The sequence below is a fragment of the Salvelinus sp. IW2-2015 genome, linkage group LG13, assembly GCF_002910315.2.
Source record: "Salvelinus sp. IW2-2015 linkage group LG13, ASM291031v2, whole genome shotgun sequence".
NCBI classification, from domain to species: domain Eukaryota; kingdom Metazoa; phylum Chordata; class Actinopteri; order Salmoniformes; family Salmonidae; genus Salvelinus; species Salvelinus sp. IW2-2015.
Genome location: NC_036853.1, coordinates 704,211 through 720,692, shown reverse-complemented (window position 1 = coordinate 720,692; position 16,482 = coordinate 704,211). Strand labels below are relative to the sequence as shown.

Here is a 16,482-nt window from a genome sequence, read left to right as displayed (position 1 = left end):
ACCAAATCGGATATTTACGAGTTTCCGAGTTGTCTTGAACGCGGCATAAAAACACTTACACTCGCCCTAAATCGTAAATTCAACATCACAAATAAGATATATATATATATATATCTTATTTAAACTAGCTTTAGTTTTCCACCGGAAATGACTGATGTGCATTTACTGTCATGTGATACACATTTTTCACAGCACTGAAGTGCGGCGTAGCGTTCTGTTTTCCCAAACTAAGAAATGTTTCTCTTTGCCACAGCCTGCTAAATTGCAGCTAGCTTCAGTTATGGAAGTGACTGACAGTAGCTTAATGTAAACGTGTATAGTTCCGTTCAAGTGTTGAAGAAAATTCACGGATATAACGTGTTTGGAACCTGTCGTAAGTAATTGTTAGCTAACGTAACTTGTCTACGGTCTGTCTTTCTACTTTGTTAGGTAACGTTAGCTAGTATTCTGCACCAGCTAACGTTTTTTACATTCATTTTTTTTTTACCTTTGACTAGGCAAGTCAGTTAAGAACACATTCTTATTTACAAAGACAGCCTAGGAACAGTGGGTTAACGACAGATTTTTACATGGTTAGCTATCTGGCTAAGCAAACATTTAACGTTATAGATAACGCCCAATAAGCCTTGCATCTTGCCAATGCCCATAGCAATTCTTGATCACGATAGGCCTACTACCTAACGTAACAGGCTCACATTTATGTTAGCTATCTTGGTGTATTTGGTGATACAAACGCATAGCTAGTTAGCCTAGTTGTTTGACATTCATGTATTAGCGTATTGTATTGTTAATGGTGTAGCATTTATTTTCCAATTGCTTTCCAGTATCACCAGCACCATGGAACCCACAGCCTCTGGAATGTTCTGTAACAGAATGCTCAGTATGGTCAACTCAGAGGATGTCAACGCCATCATCCAAGCCCAAAGGCACATGTGAGTGACAGTCTGAACTACAGCACAGTTCACATTGTACATCTGCTGGATTTATTGATATTTCTCACAGAGGGCAGACTGTCTGCAAGGGGGTCTTGATGGGTGGCCTTGCACTCACTGTGATTTGTTAGTCATACAGACAAACACTGGTTAGCAGTCAGCGTGGGTAGACTATGGCAAAATAGGCACAGCTTTGCCACAGCACGATACAAATTTAACACCATTAATTTAAGCCTATTTATCTCGCTCATCATTTGCTCCTCTTCCAGGCTGGACCGCTTTGAGAAGACCAATGAGATGCTAATCAACTTCAACGGGCTGTCCAACGTGCGGCTGCTGCAGATGAACGAACACTTCCTGCTTCACACGCGCACCCTGGTGGAGATGAAGAAAGACTTGGACAGCATCTTTAGGAGAATCAGGTGATGGACCTGRCCTAATACTAGGCTACCCCCCATTGTCTTCCCACAGATGGCCTCATTCTACGTAAGACAATGGACTACCCCTAGACCCGGCCTCTAGCCCCACTATTCTCTACAAAAAATAACCCCAGGCCTTACCCCCTAAACATTTCTCTAGATCTGAAAATAGGTTCAGACATTTTTGCAAATGTATTAAATAAAAAACACCTTTACTCAGTACTTTGTTGAAGCACCTTTGGCAGCGATTACAGCCTCAAGTCTTCTTAGGCATGAAACTACAAGCTTGGCACACCTGTATTTGGGAAGTTTCTATGCTACGCCGTAGGGATGGTGCCAGGTTTCCTCCAGACTTGGCATTCAGGCCAAAGATTTCAATCTTTGTTTCATCAGATCGAGAATCTTGTTTCTCATGGTAAGAGTCCTTTAGGTGCCTTTTGGCAAACTCAAAGCGGGTTGTCATGTGCCGTTTACTGAGGAGTGGCTTCTGTCTGGTCACTACCATAAAGCCTTGATTTGTGGAGTGCTGCAGAGATGGTTGTCCTTCTGGAAGGTTCTCCAATCTCCACAGAGGAACTCTGGAGCTCTGTCAATGATCATTGGGTTCTTGGTCACCTCCCTGACCAAGGCCCTTCTTCCATGATTGCTCAGTTTGGCCAGGCTCTTGGAAGAGTCTTGGTGGTTCCAAACTTCTTCCATTTAAGAATGATGGCAGCCACTGTTTTCTTTGGAGACCTTCAATGCTACATACATTTTTTGCTACCATTCCCCAGATCTGTGCCTCTGCACAATCCTGTCTCGGAGCCCTACAGACAATTCCCTCGACCTCATGGCTTGGTTTTTCCTCTGACATGCACTGTCAACTGTGGGACCTAATATAGGCAGGTGTGTGCCTTTTACAAATCATTTCCAATCAATAGAATTTACCACAGGTGGACTCCAATCAAGTTGTAGAAACATCTCAAGGACGATCAATGGAAACAGGATGCACCTGTTTCTATTTACTTACGTAAATAAGGTTTTTCTGTTTTCTGTTTTAAAAATGTGCATAAATGTCTCACCTGTTTTCGCTTTGTCATTATGGGGTATGTAGATTGGTGAGGGGGAAAAAATGTAAACCATTTTGGAATACGGCTGTATGTAACATAACAAAATGTGGGAAAAGTCAAGGGGTCTGAATCGAAATGCACTGTACATGAAGTTCCAAGCATAAGGGGCAAGGGGTTGTTTTTTTAACTGGTTTATTGGATTATCTATACTCTTGGTGGATTGTAGATTTCCTCTAAGCGAACTTTATACTGACTACGAATGGAAACTTTGTCACTCACTCCCTTGTCCAATTTTTACACTCGCTTATGGGAGTAGTCACACAATTATTGCTCTGACCTTGGTTTCCTTCTGTAATGATTACATAATCCATTTATTCATGGTTCTATCTGTCCACGCAGGACGTTAAAGGGCAAGATCGCCAAGCAGTACCCAGAGGCCTTCAGCAGTGAGTTTGACATTTTACAGTCATGACCGCAACATTGGCAGACAAATAAATGTTGTTTACTGTAAATTGTTGCTAATCATACATTTTTCAGTGTTTTTTGTTGTGTGTTGCGGCCTTAACAAGATGAGACAACATAATGTAAACGCAGCAATGGAGTGTCTTTTTGTATGTAATTCTACATACTTGTGTGCTGTGAAATGTTTTGAACAGATGGTATACGACTTTGCGTAGAGCCCTTTAGTTAGCACTACACATCACACTTTGAATTGAAACATTGCCAAGTAACTGAATTCAATCTACTTTTATTTATGTCTTTTTTATTTAACCTTTATTTAACTAGGCAAGTCAGTTAAGTACAAATTCTAATTTATAATGACGGACTACCAAAAGGCCTCCTACAGGGGCTGAGATTAAAAAGAAAGTATAGGACAAAACACACATGACGAGAGACACCACAGTAAGTCCTTCTCCTCAGTGCCTCTCTGAGGGTGCATCTAAGTGGCGTTAATTCTTCCTTTCCTTTATCTGAAATGATGGGAAAGAAATTGGACAGGTGCTGTTTTTTAAACAATGAGTGTAGATGGAGGCCACTTTAGACTGAGACTCACCCTGTCTCTCCCTCTTCCCCATAGACGTCCACGAGTCGCCTATCCTGGAGGAGGACGACGACGAGTTTGATCTCATCCCGCCCAGCGTTGCCGCGACGATCACCACCGCCATGTCGGAGCAGAGCACAGAGTCATGTGACACGAGCCCCGACGTCATTTCCCCGACCGTGAGCCGTTGTTCTGAAGACCTCTCCCAGGAGCAGGCCGACACGCCTACCTCTGACCCAGCCCTGCCTAGCCCTGAGATGGGCGTGCTGAGAGATGAGGGTCCGGACTCAGTGCCTGCAGAGTAGAGCCTTCGTAACCAAGTGCCTAGAGCTCTACTTATACCTGCAGAGTAGAGCCTTCGTAACCAGGACTAGACTCTGGCTTAAAGTACCTGCTTAGCCTCGAATCCAATCAGCTAGCAGTCTACTGACTGCGAAGTAGAGCCTTCGTAACCCAGGCCTAGAGCTCTACTTAGTTACCTGCGGAGTAGAGCCTTGTAACCAGCCTAGAGCTCTACTTAGTACTGCAGAGCTAGTAAGGCCTTCGATTAACCTAGACTAGAGCTCTAAGTACGCAGCTGTAACGTAACCGGCCTAGAGGACTATACTCAGAAGTAGAGCCTTCGTAACCCACGCGCCTAGAGCTCATACTTAAGCTAACGCGGAGTAGGAAGCCTTCGTAACTAGACCATAAGAGCCTCTACAGTCCTGCAGAGTGAGCCTTCGTGACTCCTATAGCGTCATTCTTCAGTGGCTGTGGGTAGAAGCCTTCGATAACCTCTGCCAGCCCTGGCTCTATACTAAGTATACCTGCAGAAGTCAGAGCCTCTGTAACACAGCGCCATAGGGCCTTCTGGCGTTGGCTCTCCAGTCGCTCGTAGATTAATACTCCCTATATTACAAAATATGTGAGCTACCCCTTCAAAGTAGTGAATTCGGCTATTTCAGCACCACCCTTTGCTGACAGGTGTATAAAATCGAGCACACAGCCATGCAATCTCCATAGACAAACCGTGCCAGTAGAATGGCCTTACTGAAGAGCTCAGTGACTTTCAACATGGCGCCGTCATAGGATGCCACCTTTCCAACAAGTCAGTTCATAAAATGTCTGCCCTGCTCGAGCTGCCCCGGTCAACTGTAAGTGCTCTTATTGAGAAGTGGGAACGTCTATGAGCAACAACGGCTCAGTTGCAAAGTGGTAGGCCACACAAGCTCACAGAATGGGACCACCGAGTGCTGAAGCACGTAGCGTTTAAAAAATAGTTGAAACACTCACTACTGAGTTCCAAACTGCCTCTGGAAGCAACGTCGGCACAAGAACTGTTCGTTGGGAACTTCAAGAAATGGGTTTCCATGGCCGCGCAGCCGTACACAAGCCTAAGATCACCATGCGCAATGCCAAGCGTCAGCTGGAGTGGTGTAAAGCTCRCCACCATTGGTCTCTGGAGCAGGAGAAATGCGTTCTCTGGAGTGATGAATCACGCTTCATATCTGGTAGTCTGATGGAAGAATCTGGGTTTGCCAGATGCCAGGAGAATGCTACCTGCCCCAATGCATAGTGCCAGCTGTAAAGTTTGATGGAGGAGGAATAATGGTCTGGGGCTGTTTTTCATGGTTCGGGCTAGGCCCCTTACATCCAGTGAAGGGAAATCTTAACACTACAGCATACAAAGACATTGTAGACGATTCTGTGCTTCCAACTTTGTGGCAACAGTTTGGGAAAGGCCCTTTCCTGTTTCAGCATGACAATGCCCCCGTGCACAAAGCGAGGTCCATGCTGAAATGATTTGTCAAGATCGGTGTGGAAGAACTTGACTGGCCAGCTCAGAGCCCTGACCTCAACCCCATCGAACACCTCGGGATGAATTGGAACCCCAACTGCGAGCCAGTTCTAATCGCCCAACATCAATGCTCGATCTCACTAATGCTCTTGTGGCTGAATGGAAGCAAATTCCCACAGCAATATACATCTAGTGGAAAGTCTTCCCAGAAGAGTGAATGCTGTTCTAGCAGCAAAGGGGTACCAACTCCATATTAATGCCCATGATTTTGGGATGAGATTTTCGACGAGAAKGTCCACATACTTTTGGTAATTTAGTGTAGAATCCCCAAGCTGCAGCAGAAGGTCAACGTGATTGATTGGCTTTTGAGTTTTGACCCGCTATCTGGCTAGTCAGGTCTGACTGCTGTTCACCTGTAACCGCCAAGACTGTTAGAAGAGTACACCTTACATCCCTTTTGAAGACATGCTTGTCCAGCACTCTCTCCCCTAAGCAATGAAGAAGATACTTGAATTTGTGTTGTTTTGAAGAACTGAATCCTTCACTTCTGCCACAGGAGGACTGCCCCCCCCAGTTATTCATTGTTTGTGTGCACAGGAGAGTCTCTCTTTATCATTATTTGTTTAGCTTGGAAATATTGTACTCCTTTTAATGAGGTGGTGAACTCTGGGCATGGGCAAGCCTATTGGAAGCCAGCTTTTAATCAATGGTWACGGCCTGCCAAAATATGGTTTTGTTTTTGAGTAATACATACCTCAAATGTGGTTTACCCTACTGARACATCACACTGAAAAATAGACTTTGTTTTTAAACATGTAAAATGTATGAGTTGCTGCATAGAAGAGTTCAGTATTGTTGTTCTCCATTGTTTCTCAGATACGCTATTTTATTTTGTTGGGATAAATTGAGCTCAAGTACTAGGCTACATTGTAAATCTGTAAACGATCTCTCGATTTAAATGGCTAGCTGAAGCTCTTTAAGTGTTTATCGGTATCATATCGGAAAATGTTGTGTATTTACTTGAATGCTAAAGAAATGAATTGGTTTGTTTAACAGTTAAATTATTAAAATATGACAACTCAAGCTTTTGATGTACTTTTTATCCCACCACTCTGACATGCATCTGGCACTCGAGAATACTTTATATACCCGGCCGATTGATATGTCATAGACTAGCATCTCCATGCTCAGCTATGACTGACATCATTACATGGTTTTACAACGAATTCAAATATTACAACTACATCATACTTTGAGATGGCATTTCTAACACACAGCTCAATACTATATGCTAAACAACCTTGTGGATTTTCATAGAGTAGGTGTAGCTTTTTTTGAGACCAATGCACATTTGAATCTAATCTTCGGTACCTTAGTTTCAACATTCCCCTCTGCTCCATTTGTACCTGGGTTTAGCATTTGTGCACCTTGTTGTAAAAAGCTTCCTGAGGACCATGTGTAAACCAGGCCAGTTGGGTCATCAAAACATTTTGAAATAGTCAAATAATTTAAATGGGCGCAAACTGTACAATGCAGTTTGCTGGGTCTCTTCATCTTTTATTGTTCTCCACAGGTCATGCACCAGTTGAACAATCGCCATGACAATCAGAATGAAGACTGAGCAAGAGCTTGTAAATGTCAATTAATGTCTTCTATTGGGGAATCTCCGATACACATTTTTTTGTTGTTGAAACCATCAGAAAGTACAGTAAAGGGAAGTTGAGCTAAATCCAAAATACAATGAGGAAGGAAATGGATCGCCTGTCACTGTTTGACATGAGGCAGGAAAGTGGCATTGAAAGGATTTGCCCAGTTGAAGCAAAAATGTGCGTATTGCAAAAGGAAAATACAAATTATTTCGGCACTAACTCTGGACCATCCGAAAGATAGTACAAGAGTTTGGCAAATAAAAGGCTATGGCCCAGAAAGCCCAAAAAATGACAGACGCATAGGATTTTACCTGTCCCAAAGTTAAGGGAGTTTCACAGGACTCAAAGGAAACAATGGAAAGTTGGTACATAAGCGATGACAGTTGGAAAAGATGTGTCTTTATTTGAAGGGCAAATTATAGTCTTAAAACTACTGTTGCGGTGCAACCTGAGAGAGGCATACCTGCAGTTTAAAGATGCATTCCCTGACAGTAAATCAACCTTTTTTAAGGTTTGAAGAACCAAGGGATTGTGTTGCTAAAGTAGTGTTCACAATATTGGTTACTTTGTGCTTATGGGTCCTCTGGTGTCTACAGGATCAGAGACAATCCTATAATTTTTTTGTTATTACCTCTATGAGCTTGATGCCAATATTCACTATGAGGGAAAAGTAGACAGAATAACATGTTAAGTGTCTTAATATATGACTCGGACAGTGTTGCATTTTTAAAACTGGGCCAGTGTCTATACAGGTCCACATCTTCCAATGTTAAATGAACACTGCTGACGCTGTTATACTTTGTCAGTGTTAGGTAATTAACACATCACATTAGTATTTTTAACACTAGGTAGTGTATAAAGTTTGCACCAATGGTGTTATGCAATGTTTGATTAAGGATATTACAATAATATTTGTATGTATCTTATGCCACATGCACTTATGTACATATTTACAAATACTTCAGGACTGGCAGCAAACAAGTTCAAACTTTAACATAACTGTATACCACTTAAACTTGTACTTCCACTCACAGATGGCCAAAAACAACACATTGAAAGTCACCCCCCCCCCCTACTAAGCCAAGCCTCCAATATAACTCCCCAGTGTGCCTTGCCTTTTCAAGTAAATTGTAGAGTTACCATCCATGACTATTTGTTAGTGAGAGGGACATGGGTGTTGAATTAATTCATTTTCRGACTGTGGACCTTACCAAATCAGTTTCTAGGCATACATTATAATTAAAATGTAACTCTTTAGGACAATGTATTATTAAAGGCCTTACTTTAATGGCCAAGTTTTACCCTAACACAGTGTTAGGAACCTCCTGGTTTACAGGCTACATCAGGCATGCAAGTCACATTATGATGGCTTGCAAAGTTTATTTTTATTTTTTTTATTTTACCGTTATTTTACCAGGTAAGTTGACTGAGAACACGTTCTCATTTGCAGCAACGACCTGGGGAATAGTTACAGGGGAGAGGAGGGGGATGAATGAGCCAATTGTAAACTGGGGATTATTAGGTGACCGTGATGGTTGAGGGCCAGATTGGGAATTTGATCTGTAATTCCTATTGGAATTCAGACAGAGTTAGGATATCCAACAGTTTGAATTTTATTCACCTGCAACCTGCATTTAGAATGACTGTCAGGGTTAAGAACATTGTGAGGAGGCTACCTAAACCATTTCAGTAACGGGTGCAATAAATCAAACTAACTGATTGGATTAGTTCAGATTTTTTTCGTTATTTATCTTTGTGTAGCATAAGATTCATCAATCAAGAAATGTACATGCAAAAACACAGATATTAAAAACAAAMATTTCTCCCTGCAGTTGAGCATGCTGGGAAATCTGATMATGGTGGAAGTGTTTTACTCTCCACAGAGTAACACTGACACAATCACACTCAACACTGGTTATTAACACCAACACTGGGGTTATTTTACACCACTGAGTATTAATTTAACACTTACAGTCTCAATGTAACACCTGAATCCACACTGAAAAACTTTACACTGAAAAATCAACACTAGGTAACACTGGCCAATTTGTTGTGCTCTGACGGTTTTGTACGATTATGAAACATTGGAGACATTGAAATGTTTGGCAGTTGAATTTAAATAAGGCTCTTGTAGTTGATAGGATTATCACTGGACCATTTTTTTATACATTTTCTCAAATGCTATTAATCTATTGTTAATGGTGTACTTTTATTGTTTTGTTTTATTGTTTATGTTTCTCAACAAATCAAGGAGGATGTGTTTTGTCAGTAAACTATAATTTCAACAGGTTCCACCGCTGATAAGCCAAACCTTTGTCAAACTCCACTCCAGCAGGTGGCGATAGAGAAATGTATTTACTCGTTTACTACAAGAGCGCATATTATTTATTGTCACCGGATGTCTTTGTCGCTGATGCTGCACATGATGAAAACAAAGGTTTCCCACTAGATAGCATAGCCACAAAGTCCGATATTACAGCCACAAAGACATAATTGGCTACAAAATGTTATTTTTGGTAATCATTTAAGAGTAGGGTTACATTTAAAATACGTTTTTAATAACATAAATTGTAGAAATAAGCGGAGTTTAGCCACAATTATGACTTTGTGACTGTGTTAATCATTCATCAGGGGTGTTACATTAGTGACGAAAACAACCCAGACGTTAGCTAGCAACTCGCGTTATCTAAAAAGTAAAAATGTCTAACATACAGTTGTTGAGGGTTTTTCTCAACGAGAGATTAACATATGCTGCCGAGGAGATATTCGGGGTCGTTGAAAAAACTATAATAGAGTATCAGGAGGAAGTTGTCCGTCTACAAAGGCTGCTCGACATAGTTCTTCAACCTGAGATAAAGCTACGCAGGGCAGGTGTGTTACTCGGTACGTTTGTCTTACTTACTAAATCATAATTTTATTGGACAAAAGGAGCAATGCTAAAGTGAGTCAGCATTGAGTTAACAGTTTCTTCCTTTCGCTTCTCTTCCTCCAGACCACTCTCTCTCCGTCTCTGAAGTGGAGGTTCYCCCTGAGCAGCAAGAGTGGAACACCAGTCTGAGGCAGGAGGACCCACAGCCCACACAGATAAAAGAGGAACCGGAGGAAATAGGGACCAGTCGGGAAGAAGAGCAGCTTCAAGGGCTTGAGGCAGATACCATAGACTCCATTTTCACTCCCGCCTATGTGAAAAGTGACTGTGATGAGTACCCAACTCACCCCTCACATCTCTATCAAACCCAAAAGGAAGAACACGGAGAGAGAGACACTCTACCCAGTACTACATCCGAACTGATCAAAACACAACTTGACCGAGAGAACTATRTAGAATCAGAACCAACCAGTGTCTCTCAGCCATTCTCTGAAGCAAATCCAGACTGTTTTGCAGCTCAGAGTGAAAACAGTAAAAGTGTCAGTGGCATGGAGAATGGAGGACCTGCGATAGGTTTTAAGCCAGTCAAATCAAAGAGAAAAAATATGGTAAAAGGGCAAAATTCCTGTATCACTACTATGGGCAGCACATCCACACAGTTGTCCCATCTGAAATCACACAGGCAAAGTTTTGCTTCTCCCTGTTGTTGCAAGGTGTGTGGCAAATTTTTTAATTACACGAGTACATTAATTAGACATGTTAAAACCCATACAGGGGATAACGATCATCAATGTGGTGTCTGTGGGAAAAGTATGGAGTCCACAGAAAGTAAGAAAGATCACCTCCAAACTCACATTGCAGCTAATGTTTCTTGTCATGTTTGTAGTAAATATTTTTCCTGTAACAGTAAACTGACAGAGCACATGAGGATCCACACAGGGGAGAAACCATATYGCTGCTGTGATTGTGGCCAAGGATTCAGCACTAGCGGTGGTCTGAAAAGACACACGAGGAGACACTCGGGAGAACAACTGTATCACCCTGATTGTGACAAAGGATTCGGCACCAGCGGTGATCTGAAAACACACACTAGAATTTACACAGGATTATCTATATCGCTGCCCTGATTGTGGCAAAGGATTCCAATAGGTTCTGGCTCCAGCAGATACCTTCTCAGGRCACACRCTGTGAGACATATGAGCTGAGACAGGATGTCGAATCCTGACAGAGAGCTAGCTAACGCTAGCTAGCAAGTGTAGCCAGCTACTGTAGCCAATTTATACTCCGCTAACTCTCCCAACTTTTACCACTACGATACTTAACATAACGCCCTGAACCAGAGCTACTGACATGTAGCCAGCTAGCTAACGTTAGCCACACATTTGTAACATATATTAATTAAATTAATATCACACGAATTGGAGGGACCGATACAAATTCATACATAGAAATGTAATGTCATACAAAACGGAGGGACACAAGAAAACGTTTACTATGTTACGGCTGGAGTTCAGACTGCATACCATCTGAGATGCAAAAAATACCATCTGAGACAGGCAGCTTCAGACCGCATAATCTGCAGCTGGATGCTTCTCAAGGATTCAGCATTGCTGGTAATCTGTCAATGCACATGAAGATTCACACAGGAGAGAAAAGACAAAAGTATTCAGTACTGGCGTCAATCTGAAAGTGCACATGAGGACTCACTGAAGCACTGTATAGGTGCAATGATTGCAGAGTTTTTAAAATGTTTATTATAGAACTCCTACAAAGTTACATTAACAACGGTCACAAGATGGAGGAAACGTGATAATGTGCTGTTTGGGGAAAGTCTTCAGACAGAAGATTTAGAGGTGCATTCTAACCGACAGAGACACTCTACCCAGTACTACAACTGAAATGATCAAAACACAACCTGACGGAGAGGACTATAGAGAATCAGAACCAACCAGTGTCTCTCAGCCATTCTCTGAAGCAAATCCAGACTATTTTGCAGCTCAGAGTGAAATCAGTGAAAGTGTCAGTGGCATGGAGAATGCGATAGGTAGATGCTCCTCAGGACACTACTCTTGGATGAATAATATATGACTGAATTACCAGTGGTGTAAAATATCTACGTTAAAATACTTCAAATGACTATTTAAGGAGTTTTTTGGGGTATCTTTACTTTACTATTTATATTTTTTCAACTTTTACTCCACTACGTTCCTAAAGAAAATAATGTATTTTTTATGCCATACATTTTCCCTGACACCCAAAAGCACTCGTTACATTTTGAATGCTTAGCAGGAAAACAAAAGGTTCCTATTCACAAGCTGATCAAAATAACATCCCTGGTCATCTCTACTGCCTCTGATCTGGTGGACTCACTAAACAGAGAACATCCCTGGTCGTCTCTACTGCCTCTGATCTGGTGGACTCACTAAACAGAGAACATCCCTGGTTGTCTACTGCCTCTGATCTGGTGGACTCACTAAACACAAATTATTTGTTTGTAAATTGTCTGTGTGTTGCAGTGTGAGTGTTGGACTGTGCCCCTGGCTAACCGTAAATAAAAATGTATAATGGTGCTGTCTGGTTTGCTATATATAAGGAATTTAAAAGCATTTATTATTTTACTTTTGATACTTAAGTATATTTGAGCAACAACATTTACTTTTTATACATAAGTATATTTAAAGCCAAATACGTTTACTCAAGCAGTATTTTACTGGGTAACTTTCACTTTTATTTGAGTCATTTTCTATTAAGGTATCTTTTCTTTTACTCAAGTATGACAATTGGATACTTTTTCCACCACTGTGAGTTACTGCTTGAACCTAAGAACTCCCCATCGCCGTCTATAAGAGAGCGGGTAGTGGATTTCTGAGCTACAGGAGTCTGCTCATTAGTTATGGGATGACACTAAGCCATTTGAACCCACGTCCTCCATTTATACATAAAACATGTTTGTTTTAAAGGTTTACATTTTGCCACTATGTTAAACTGTCACATTATATCTGTTTTGATGTCGCTAAAGTAGTGTTAACAATATTGGTTACTTTGTGCTTATGTGCCCTCCAGTGTCCACAGGAGCTGAGACAATCCTATACACACCGATTTATCATATCTATGGGCTTGATGTCAGTTTCCACTTCATGAGGGAAAGTACATTTTATTGTATTTTTTAAGTGTTTTGACCAGCAATTGGCTACTCACATCTCTAACTCAATAATCAAGTTTGCTGATGACAACAGTGGTAGGCCTGACTACCAACAACGACGAGACAGCCTACAGGGAGGAGGTAAGAGCCCTGGCGGAGTGGTTCTCGGAAAATAACCTCTTCCTCATCGTTAACAAAATGAAGGAGCTGATCGTGGACTATAGGACACAGCAGAGAGCACGCCCTCATCCACATCGACTGGGCCGCAGCGGAGAGGGTCAAAAGCTTCAGGTTCCTTGGCGTGTACATCACTAAGGACCTGAAATGGTCCCTCCACACCGACACTGGTGAAGAAGGCGCAACAGCCGGGCTTGGCCCCTGAATCCCTCACAAACTTCTACATATTGCACCATCGAGAGCATTCTGTCGGGCTGTCTCACCGTCTGGTACGGCAACTGCACTGCCCGCAACCGCAGGGCTCTCCAGAGGGTGGTGCGGTCAGCCCAACCCATCACCGGGGGCACACTGACTGCCCTCCAGGACGTCTACAGCACCCGGTGTCACAGGAAGGCCAAAAAGATCATCAAGGACCTCAGCCACCCAAGCCACGGCCTGTTCACCCTCCTACCATCTAGTAGGCGGAGACAGTACAGGTGCATCAAAGCTGGGACAGAGAGAATGAAAAACAGCTTCTATCTTCAGACTGTTAACCAGCCATCACTAGCCGGCGTCTGCCCGGTACCCTGACCTGTACCKTAGACACTGTCACTAGCTGGCTACCACCCAGTACTCTACCCTGCACCTTGGAGACTGCTGCCCTAGGTACATAGACTCATTGAACACTGGCCACGTTAATGTTTGCATAATGTTTATGGTTCTGAAATGGTTTCTGTTGTTAGATACAGATAACATTAGCAATTCTGCAACATTATTCTGTTGACATTTAATTTGATCTCTGAGAAATTAAACTAACTGATTACTCACTTTTATATGTACATACTGTATTCTCAACATACTGTAGCTTATCTCATATAACTACTGCTGTAAATACTGTATTCTCCACATACTGTAGTTCATTCTATATAACTACTGCTGTACATACTGTATTCTCAACATACTGTAGTAGAGGGAGCTACAGTTGTGGAGAATTCACACTGCTCACTTGTACAGCAGTAGTGTATGTATATTATTGGAATTGTATCGAGCTTACAGTACTCGAGTCTTGTCAGAATACAGTCATGCTACCACGCAAGTCAGTTACAGTAGAATGAAAGCTACAGTCAGTGTGAGAAATACAGTAATGTACAGGCAGTAGTTATATAGATATGACTACAGTATGTTGAGAATATCTGGTAGTGTACAAGCAGTAGTTTATAGTAAATGAGCTACACTGTAATGTTGTGAGAAATACAGTATGTACAGCAGTAGTTTCTATAGAATGAACCTACGAGTATGTTGAGAAATACAGTATGGTACAGCATGTGATTCGATATAGAATGTAGTCTATCAGTATGTAATGTCAGTAGTCTCATACAGAATGATCGTGATGGAGAATACAAGTATTAGGTATGAGATCACACTGCGCCATCCTGACGATTTTTCGCCACGATTTTCCTACTTTACAACAGCATGTTAGGCACGGGTTCCTGCCTAATTACCTTTTATCATAGTAAACACTTCACTCTTGTGAGACGCGGACAATCTTAAAAACAAAGAATCCCCAGAAAATACATTCGTAATATTTTTTAAGTAAGTAAATTCGACATATCTCTTGTCGCAAGTTCCAGTACTCTGTCACAAACTCAACAAATCTGGAGGCTGGAAGTGGAAACAAGGAGAGGGGAGGTTTGACAATAAGAATGAGAACCAAGTATAATAAGTTACTTCCGCTCAATTAAAATCATCACAATGTGATTTTCGGGATTTTTGTTTTAGATTCCGTCTCTCACAGTTGAATGTGTACCTATGTAATAAAATACAGACCTCTACATGCTTTGTAAGTAGGAAAATCGGCAAAAATCGGCAGTGTATCAAATACTTGTTCTCCCCACTGTAAACTCTGCTGTACATACTGTAGCTCATTCTATATAACTACTGCTGTACATACTGTATTCTCAACATACTGTAGTTCTTTCTATATAACTATCTGTACATACTGTATTCTCACATACGTAGCTCATTCTATATAACTACTGCTGTACATACTGTATTCTCAACATACTGTAGCTCATTCTATATAACTACTGCTGTACATACTGTATTCTCAACATACTGTAGCTCATTCTAATATACTACTGCTGTACATACTGTATTTCTAACATACTGTAGCTATTTCTATATATACTGCTGTACATACTGTATTCTCCACATACTGTAGCTCATTCTATATAACTACTGTCGTACATACTGTATTCTAACATACTGTAGTCATTCTATATAACTACTGTGTACTATCTGTATTTCTCCACATACTGTAGCTAATTCTATATAACATTACTGCTGTACATACTGTAGCTCATTCTATATAACTACTGTACATACTGTATTCTCCACATACTTTAGTCATCCTAATATATGGGCTCCCGGTGGCACAGCAGTCTAAGGCCTGCTATTGTCAGTGCAAGATGCGTCACTACAGTCCCTGGTTTGAATCCAGCTTGTCACATCCGGCCGTGATTGGGAGTTCTCATAGGGCGGCGCACAATTGGCATTGCCGTCCGGGTAGACCGTCATTGTAAATTAGAATTAGCTCTTAACTGACTTGCCTAGTTAAATTAAGGTTAAATAAAAAATATTCTGATATTTCTTCTGTATACATGTTTTGGGCTGATTGGACGTACTGCCAAAAATCTCTAAAACGACTGTGGGGTGTATTTGCGCATTAGTATTGTACTGTTAGACATTTACTGCTGGACGCTAGAAACACAAATAATTTCCTGTACTGCTAGAGCTAGCAGAACACACAAAGCATTTTACTGCTAGAGCTAGAAACACAATAATTTCCTTACTGCTAGCAGCTAGAAACACAATGCGTTTACTGCTAGAGCTAGAAACACAATCATTTACTGCACTGCTTGGAAGCATAGAAAACACAACATTTACTGCACTGCTGGAGCTAGAATAACACAATAATTTTACTCCCACTGCTGGAGCCTCAGAACCAATAAAATTTACTGCACTGCTGTGGAGCTAGAAACACGCAATATTACTGCACTGCTTGGAGCTAGGAAACAGCAAGCATTTACTGCATCTTGACTGAAAGACGTAGAACACAATTCATTCACTGCTAGGAAGCTTAGAAGCCGAATCTAATGGTCACTGCTGAGCTAGAGAAGCACAATCATCCACTGCTGCAGCTAAGAAACCACAATCAATTATCCTGCATCTGAAATATTCGGCGACAGGTAACTTCAACGCTTTCCAACAGGACAACAACCCCTTTAGCACATTGCGCCAACGACAACCAGGAAGTGGCCTTACCGGAGACAAGTCTCTGAATTTCCTTGAGTGCCCGAGCCAGAGATTGAATCCTGAGTCTAAACCATCTCTTAGAGACCTGAAAATAGCTGGTGCGCAGCACTGATAGCAAACAACCTACTA

At 41.6% G+C, this 16,482-nt stretch overlaps 2 protein-coding genes and 1 long non-coding RNA gene across 4 annotated transcripts; 2 read left to right on the top strand and 1 right to left on the bottom strand.

Moving 5' to 3' along the window:
* The first annotated feature begins 135 nt into the window (after positions 1–135).
* Positions 136–3,808, top strand: kxd1 (KxDL motif containing 1). Its single transcript, XM_023998740.2, has 5 exons — positions 136–373; positions 825–932; positions 1,202–1,354; positions 2,800–2,846; positions 3,479–3,808. The coding sequence occupies exons 2-5, from the start codon at positions 838–840 to the stop codon at positions 3,745–3,747; spliced, it is 564 nt and encodes a 187-aa protein (XP_023854508.1). The 5' UTR covers positions 136–373; positions 825–837; the 3' UTR covers positions 3,748–3,808.
* A 5,471-nt stretch (positions 3,809–9,279) lies between these two features.
* Positions 9,280–12,310, top strand: LOC111971935 (zinc finger protein 572). Of its 2 annotated transcripts, none has more exons than XM_023998722.2 (2): positions 9,280–9,742; positions 9,864–12,310. In XM_023998722.2, the coding sequence occupies exons 1-2, from the start codon at positions 9,571–9,573 to the stop codon at positions 10,865–10,867; spliced, it is 1,176 nt and encodes a 391-aa protein (XP_023854490.1). In that variant the 5' UTR covers positions 9,280–9,570; the 3' UTR covers positions 10,868–12,310. The 2 variants fall into 2 exon arrangements, 1 of the variants encoding a protein (XP_023854490.1); XR_011480714.1 differs by having other exon boundaries at positions 9,647–9,754; positions 9,864–9,953.
* A 1,598-nt stretch (positions 12,311–13,908) lies between these two features.
* LOC139028507 (uncharacterized) lies at positions 13,909–15,285 on the bottom strand. Its single transcript, XR_011480715.1, has 3 exons — positions 15,076–15,285; positions 14,934–15,028; positions 13,909–14,014 (listed from the first exon to the last, which is right to left on the bottom strand). It is a non-coding gene; the product is annotated as an uncharacterized lncRNA (long non-coding RNA).
* Positions 15,286–16,482: the final 1,197 nt, after the last annotated feature.